At 37.8% G+C, this 8464-nt stretch overlaps 1 protein-coding gene across 3 annotated transcripts; it reads left to right on the top strand.

Moving 5' to 3' along the window:
• Positions 1 to 565: 565 nt before the first annotated feature.
• Positions 566 to 7155, top strand: LOC106170751 (uncharacterized). Of its 3 annotated transcripts, none has more exons than XM_013550737.2 (4): positions 566 to 630; positions 1456 to 1505; positions 1656 to 1767; positions 2175 to 7155. In XM_013550737.2, the coding sequence occupies exon 4, from the start codon at positions 2226 to 2228 to the stop codon at positions 5886 to 5888; it is 3663 nt and encodes a 1220-aa protein (XP_013406191.2). In that variant the 5' UTR covers positions 566 to 630; positions 1456 to 1505; positions 1656 to 1767; positions 2175 to 2225; the 3' UTR covers positions 5889 to 7155. The 3 variants fall into 3 exon arrangements, with proteins under 3 accessions (XP_013406191.2, XP_086861329.1, XP_086861330.1); XM_087005203.1 differs by lacking the exon at positions 566 to 630 and adding an exon at positions 829 to 943; XM_087005204.1 differs by lacking the exon at positions 566 to 630 and adding an exon at positions 861 to 880.
• The last annotated feature ends 1309 nt before the right edge of the window (positions 7156 to 8464 follow it).

Raw genomic sequence — 8464 nt, 5'->3', positions numbered from 1 at the left:
CCTGGCACTTGGACTCGATGTTTTATACCATTTAAACTTTAACATTTCATTTCTAATTGTTTCCCGTAACGTTTAGACCGCCACGTCCTCCTGTACATTTTTGAAGGAAATATCCACACCACATAGGCCTTCTTATATTGGAGGGGTTGAATCATTGTTGAAGCCAGTATCGGGAAAGATAAGTATGGCATGTACACACAAAAATATGACATTGGGACAGCTTTGAAAGCAGTAAGCATCACTTAAATGCCTTTTTACTGGCTACTTTGATACAACACTGCAGTCGAACAGTGGAGAGAAAGAAATGTGTTAGGTGAGCTAGTCGGTTGGTGGATGAGGTCACACCCGTCCTCAACAAAAACAATTCCCGGGACAAAAGACAATACAATTTTGCATACTAACTTGCATTAGTTTAGTACAAGTGTTTATGTTTATCTGTGAAATATACTAAAATAAATCATCAAGTAAATAAATGTAACGAATTGGTTGACCTTTTTTCACTTCTGAGTGTAACTCTGACAAAGTTAAATCAAGTAATATGACTAAAAGTTGTCGGACAGGATCATCTTGATATACATAAAATGATGACGTATATTGCAACGAAGGGGTTATGTTCTGTTTGTTTGAGCGGTAAGTTGAATTCCTTTTAATATTATGCAAAATAATTTATTTGCTTCGGTGCATGTTGTTCTCTTGAGTCCACGGTTCATTCATTTATATTCGTACCAAATCCCAGGTTCGTGTCTGCGTAAATACTCTTCAAATGTGCTAGATGGTTTTGAGGTGCCAAGATGCGATTGCTCCGACATTTGCAGGGTTAACGTCCACACAAAGCATTAAACAGCCATGAATAGAGGCTTTAACTGATTTAACACTATTGGTGTGTCATATTGTTGAAAAGAAGTGCCATCGTTGCTCACAAATGGTGTCCATGTTCGTACCTGTATGTCATATACCATAATATCAGATGATCAATCATTTTAGTAATACTAACGTTAATATTAGCATCATTTGCCTGTGAGATGATACTGGTAACTGTAGTATGTAAATGGGTATATTTAATGACTGGCTGTTGACACAGTATAGACTGAATGGTAAATTAATGTTATATTTACATCATCAGATGCGACATTCTTGGATCTACCTCTTGTGGATCAAGCACTTTCAGCACAATGTCTATTTAATTTACATTTCTGCTCAGTTTTTTTTTTGAAGGAGGGGGAGGACAGAAAACAAAACTGTTTAAAGAAGTTTCATTATTTTCTGCACAGTTATAGATATGTGGTCTTCTGACTCTTATTGGCTGTTTGTCTAGTAATGGCATGCAATTTAACCTCCGATTTCTACCTGTTATTTCATACAGAAAAAGAAAATATGAAGGATTGTAAAGTTTTTTTAGTGAATATGTTATTTATTGCAGACAGATCATAACCATCTCTACATTCTCTTTTATAGGAATTCTTTTGGATAAGACAAGGATGCTAGCTAGTGATGTTAGTGAAAAGGTGGGTTAACATCATGTATAAGTAGTTCAAAAATTGTACTATTATTTTTGTAATTTTATTCTTCAATATAAAATTATAACCATAGATGAAAAAAGCATTGTTAAGGTATTACCAGTGAAACAGTATGATGCTATATATGTATATTTACAGCTCCATATCTTTGTGGCAGACCATTGAAGATAATCTGCAAAAGCACAGGACAATTGAATTTTCAACACCAGGATCTGTTACAGAAAATAATTTTTCACGTCTTTCCTTATTTGTAAGTTTTGATGGTCTTACTTGTACGTGGGCATGTAAATCTACACTTACCATGATGTTTGTGTGCGATAAATGAACCACTGAAAATAACTGTTGGCTACTTTAGATAATATTGTTGTCCAATGGGCCACAAAAAAAGTGGACAAAGAGTAAACATCACTTACTCATTTGAAATCACTGTTTCTGTTTCTACACATCATTTTTTATCCTTGTTTAATGGTAATTCAATAATGTTTTCTTTTAAATTGTTTTTCTTTCCAAAAATAAACACTGCAAGTCTGCAACACATTTTAAGTTTATTCAACAAGGTTTCTAAAGAAAATGTCACATTGAAGCATCTTTAGAAATTTGTGAATTTTATTAAGATTTATTTGTTGGTGCATTTATTATTTTATTTTATATTTTCAGTAATCTGCTTATATTTGGCTGCCTTATTGCTGCTGGTCATACTGAAAGAAGATGTCATTCTCAGCAACCATCAAATCTGAACCCCCAGATAGAGGGTACGAAAGTGCAGAGGCGGCCATGACAGTGGTACCTGTAGACCAGGTAGGAGGAATTCCTCGCATCAAAACTGAACCAGAGACACTGCTGCCCTCTGCTGGCAGCCAAGCACCATGGCCAAGTCTAGAACAGTACCAGGCCAGGTATTTAACTGAAAATGTACCATTGTCAAAGTCAAAACAGACAAAGACCTCCAGCAACACCACAACATTGACAACGAGGAAGAGAATATTAGAACCAGATTCCTCTGCAACAGCACTTGCCAGAAAGAAGAGTCATGAAGTGGATCCCCAGCAGTGCACCTCTAAAAACATCCATAAACACACTGCACCTGCAAGCAAAACAGCGTTTAAGTGCTCATTTTGTGGTTTTGACTCCGCAGGCTGGGAAGAGGCCTACCTCCATGCAGCTGGGTGTGCTGCACGTAAAGAAAAGGAAGGAACGACTGGCCCATTTCCTTGCAAGACATGTGATTCAAAATTTAAAGAATGGGAAGAACTTGTTCAACACGCTTCCAATTGTATGTCTTCTAAGGCTTTCACTTGCATATTTTGTAGCAAGACAGTGATAGGGGCTGAGGAATTAAGAAAGCACACAGAAGTTTGCTCTAAGTCTCCTAATGTTTCACAACCTTCTACTTCCAAAGAGCCCACAATAAGAAGCCAATACACATGTCAAAGTTGCAAGTTGACCTTCCGAAGAGAAGATCACCTGAAGGAACACACAAAACATTGTATTCCTTTGAAGTTAGCAAGGTCACAGTTTCCTTGCACTTACTGTAAACTGACATTTGGCAAAGAGGAGCACCTGAGACAACACACCAGGTTCTGCACCAAGGTGCGCAAACTTTTCCCCCTAGGGAGTTTTTCTGGCCAAAAAGCGAACTCAAGGAGAGGGCTGGCATGCTCTTATTGTAATTCTTCATTTGACACTTGGGATGCTATGTTAGAACACTCTCAAACTTGTGAAGTGAAACTATGTGCTGAAGAAGGTCGCAAACAAGCTGAAAAAGCTAAATCTGTAAAGAGAAAAAAAGCTGTTGACCCTATTGTCTTTCCATGTCATCTTTGCCATGCCAAGTTTGACACCTGGAATGGAAAGTTAAAGCATATGCCTATATGTAAAAGTAAAAAGAAGGTGTTGTTTAAGTGTTCTTATTGTGGGACCTTCATAGAAAAAGAAGATGCTCTAAAGAAGCATGTTTTTAATTGTGCAGCTAAACATGGAGTGAAACTGTCAGTGCCATCACAGGCCTCTGATGTTGAAACACAAAATGGGAAAGTAAATGACAGTATGAGAGAGACTGAATCACAGAAAAAGGGAAAGGCAGGAAGAAAAGATGAAAGTCCTGTGACAAATAAACGGGGTGAGAAGCTAACGTCAGGACCATCTAAAGAAAAAAATGTTAAAAAGGCAACCTTAGATACACCACATGTAGCAAGGAAAAGTGCAGTTACAGCAAAGGCATCTCAACCAGATAGTAAGACAACTGCACCTACTGGAAACATTGCCACTAGCAAAGGACAAAGAAAAGGTCCGGAAGTAGAAGTGGATGTGATTGTCAGGATGACTGGAAACTTCACAAAGAAGGAGGCGTTGTCTGGATCGAAGGCTCAAGAAATGCATTTAGAGACTAGCAGTTTGAAAACTCGTACCAGAAAAATTGAAAATATAGGATCTCCAGAAAAGAAAGATCAGATTACACCCAGTTTAGAAAATGTGAATGCCACACCCTCCATTTCTAAATTGTCTTTAAAAAGAAAACAGGTCGACATAGAATCATCAAGCACTGAGGAGAGTTCAAAGAAGAGAAAAAAGACTTCAACCTCCACTAAGGAAAAAGAGTCGGATACCACAGGAAATGTTAACCAGATGCAGCCTGTAGTTTTAGTGCCTAAAATACCATTATCATATAAAGGTGTGCAAGAAGAGGACTCGGGCAACGAGGGCACTCCAGCAATTAAGAAAAAAGAAATCCAAATTCCAAAGGGAGGACAAAAGAAAGAAAATGACAGTGAGTGTGGAACGGAAAAATCTGTCACAAATCATGCTGAAAATGAAATCCCCCGACAAGGTAGGAGCACAAGTAAGAGGCGAACAGCCAAAGTATGCAGTCCACAGAGTTTGGCCTTAAAACAAAAAACTGACAAAAAGGGTTCCAGAAACAAGCCAAATTCCTGTAGGTCCACTGACTCTAAGGTGACTAATCCAGATACATCAACAAGAAGTGAAGATGAAAGGACAAATGATTTTCAAGTAGATCACCTCCAAGCTTTGGATCTTATGCCTACCAATTTGAGAAGAAGGCAAAGTAGAAAAAGTTTACTGAAGAACAAAGATGCAAGTGAGGAAGAATCAGATCTGGAGAAATCAGTAAATGAGACACCTGCCTCAAAGGCCAAAGAAGAAAGTCGGACATCTAAAAAGGAAGTCACTGATTCTATTGCTGGTCGTGTTCGTAACAAAACTAGTCAAAGAAAAAGAATAAACATACAAAATTCCAGCTTAAAAGTTTTTGAAAAAGATAAGGTAAAAAAGTCTCCAGTTTTTCATAAAAGGTCAGATACTCATCTCCAAACAGTTTATCATAAGATATTCCATGAAAAACATTATCGACATAAGCATTCCAGATCTAATCTACCAAGAAAGTCGTACCCAGTTAATTTTTCTCCACCTCTGAAAGGATCATTTGGTTGTCATTTTTGCAATGCAAGATTCAATGTTTGGGATGATGTTGAGAAACATGTCAGGCTCTGTAAACGAGGACTGGAAAAAAGCATAAAAAACCAAACTGAACACAGGATCGGCAGAGGCCCCTCTGTAGGGCCTTCAGAATCTTTGAAACTTGGATGTAAATTCTGTGGGAAGAAATTTGATGAATGGAACAGTGTACAGGAACACGTGAAAACTTGTGTTGCCCGAGATCCAGGTAAAACTACATATGTTACCCACGTGAGAAAATTTCATAAATCTATGACAGTGCAAAGTTCTCCTCAGCCTGTCTTACAGAAAGTGGCTAAAGGGGGGCAATTACTATCTGGTAAGCAAAGTATGACAATGGGGACACCAGATGAGCAGCAGAGAGGCAGTGTGTCACACTCTGGCAATGAAGAACATGTGGCCATCAAACGAGAACCATTAGATGCTGCTGGCTACTATGGTGATATGGCCATGCAGTACCTTGAAAACTACAGCATCCTGGACTTCCCAGACTTACCACAGGAGCACAGCACACCAACCACATCTGTGGCACCTGATCAAACTGGAGAAGTAGTATTTCCAGGGTATACTATAACTGAGCCTGACCAGCCAAGTACCTCAACAAAAACTGAAGAAGCCAGTGGGCTTCACATTGAAGGTGAAAGGCATATTAGTGAACAGGAATTTTCAAGCCTTTCAGCTGACTCTGAGGCAGAATCAGTTCAAAATACAAATACTGGGACCAGTCAGAAAAACCAAGGAACTAATCAGGTAGATGCAGGTGTAAGTGCCCAAGTTAAGGAAGAACCGAAAGATGCCATTGGCTCCTTTGAGTGTGCATTCTGTCATTCTAGAATTCTTTGTGTCAGTTGGGATGATGTGAAGAAGCATACTACTGAGTGTATGCCTCAGAAGTAACTTTCTAACTTTACAGCTCTTAAAATGTACAGATTTTATGTTTGTTCTTTTATCATTGTTTCTGGAACACTTCATTTGAAATAATTGGAATTTACTGTCACAGTGAGTAGAATATGTTAAAATGGGATCAGATCTGTCTACAATTTTCAATATTGTGTTTGATGCAGTGTAGGGATACATTAAGTATGAATTACTTTTCTACTAGTATAAACACCACAAAGAGCTTTTATCTAATTTTTACTTGTAATTAGTTGATGAACTGCTGAAGACCATATATTTGTGGTTAATTTTGTGTTTGTTTTACTATCTAGGTATAAGATTTATATGAGTAATCAATATCATCCGTCATGGCTAGCACAGCTAGATTTTTAGATGATAAATATTTAGTTATGCATTTCGCAATTGCATTACTTGTGTAGGTGGTTTAGATGACATGTTCCTGATGTTACAGGTAGCTGTACTTTGTGCTAATGTTATGATGACAGATTTGTTTCTTGTACATATGTTGTATAGTTGTATTAACAAAATTCTTCTTGTTTCTTTTTCCTCCTTTTGTTCATATCTTATTGATACAGTCAGTTGTTTTTTGACGCAGATTGAAAAGTTGGGAGATGACCTGTTAAATCTTATTCAAAACAAATTCTCAATGGTAATAAATAAAATAAACTGACTGCTGTGTCCTATACCAGTTTCCAGAACCATAGAAAGAAATGATAATTCTGTGATTTGTGTTTGACAAGCCTGTAAATATTTAGTTGTTTCATTTGATGTGAAAGCTCTGTATCATATGTATAATTTTGTAAGCCTCTGTACTTGTAAGCCATAGCTGGAATGTAGAGTTCTCGAAGGTCAGACAAAATTGATCAAACGATTAAGAGGAGTGGCGACTCTGTAACCGGGATCAGTAAACAAAATTTGTTTTTTTTTAAACATGTTTAATGGGCATGACAGCCTTTAGGGTTTTATTTCCAAGGGTGATGTGTCAAACCCACAGTGTGAGCGATTTTAGGCATATAATAGCACTAAGGTTATTTTGTGGATCAATTGTACATTATCCCGCTTGACAAACCGATGCCAAGTGTTTTTTTTTTTTTTTTTTTTTTTTTTTGAAAAACAAATAGATGTGATTTTTTCTCATATTTATATTTGGTCGCTCATGCTTTAACATGGTTAAAACTAACTAATCAATTTTGTCTGGCCTAAGAAACGCATTATCAACCAATTGTGACAATAGTAAAGGACAATAAATGTGTCCATTGACTTTCCCCCCACTTTCTCATAGTTTGCTGTCCTTCGTTATCTTGTTTTGAGAACAATTTATCTGGCTTGTCCATAAGTTCCTGTACCGCTACTCCAGGCCTACCCAACTACCAGACTCGCCACCGAATGATCCCGAATTCACCGGTAGATCAGACCACACTACCCGTTTTCAAGGTGTGTGTCAGATCGCATTACACAGTATCAGACGCAAAACCGCTCTTGTCTAGTACGCGATGTGATAGTGACGATTCTCAGCGGGGTTGAAAAGCATTGCATCACCACTCAAAATTTGTTCAGGGTATGATATGTGTAATGCCTGATGTAATGCAGGCTTGCATTTTTCAAGATAAAATTAATCGGACCGCCAGTACATGTAACTGCCAATTTTAGCAAAAAGGTCAAAAGGGGCGAGCACACAAAACTCGACTCCTCTAAACTGCCATAATTATCTGGTCAAAAATCAGATTTTGAAATAGATTTGCATACGTACAAGGACAGGATAAAAAAGCTGCAGTCATCATAATATTTTTGTTTATAAAATAACATGTGTACTGTAGATTTGTCAAAAATGTCTGTGTGACGTGTGTAGAGCAGATTATGAAAAATGTCTTTAAATCACTGAAAGCCGGCAGTCGCACAGTTTTAATTTTGATTTGAAAGTTTTACAACTATCCGTTCGTTCTGAGACAATCCCGTACACTGTAAAAACAGTGTTTAGCATTTAAATACATACAACACACGTTAGGCACCTATACGCATTTAGAAACCTGTGTAAATGCTAAACGCGTATAGCTTTTCAAACGTTTCACAGAAGAAAAAGCTAGACACGTTGGCATTGTTACACGTTTAGCTATGTGTTTAGCTTCACCGGCATATGATTCTATAACAAGACTATCACAAGCTAAGCACATTGGCTAAGCACTTCCCCTGCTAAGCGCGTGAGGCTGCTAAACATATGGAGCTGCTATAGGTGTGGAATTCCTTAACGCGTGGAGCTGCTAAACAACATGTTTAGCTTTTCAAGCTCGTCACAGAAAAAGATGCTTCACAATCCCATATATACGATCCCATATCAAGTTTATTACAAGACTCAACAATTTTGCTTAACACTTCCCCTTGTACACATATGGGGCTGTTGGAGGCGAGAAGCAGCCTGCTCGAACGCGTTGTATCCTTCCTTGCAGTAACGTGTGATTATTTAAAATAGGCCTATTAAGTAATAATCCAAATAACAAATAACGTTTTCACGAAGTTATCAGCTGGTTACATGATGGTGATGGTATAGAATAACGTCATGGTAACGTTATGGGTGTTTT

The sequence above is a fragment of the Lingula anatina genome, chromosome 2 (genome assembly GCF_051362555.1).
Source record: "Lingula anatina isolate TDL-2025a chromosome 2, LinAna3.0, whole genome shotgun sequence".
Lineage (NCBI taxonomy): Eukaryota > Metazoa > Brachiopoda > Lingulata > Lingulida > Lingulidae > Lingula > Lingula anatina.
Note: the sequence above shows the minus strand (reverse complement) of the source record. Positions and strands in the feature narration are given on the sequence as shown.

Bases quoted from the DNA above. Each gene is read 5' to 3' on its own strand.
- LOC106170751 (XM_013550737.2), top strand. From the start codon at position 2,226: ATGTCATTCTCAGCAACCATCAAATCTGAACCCCCAGATAGAGGGTAC.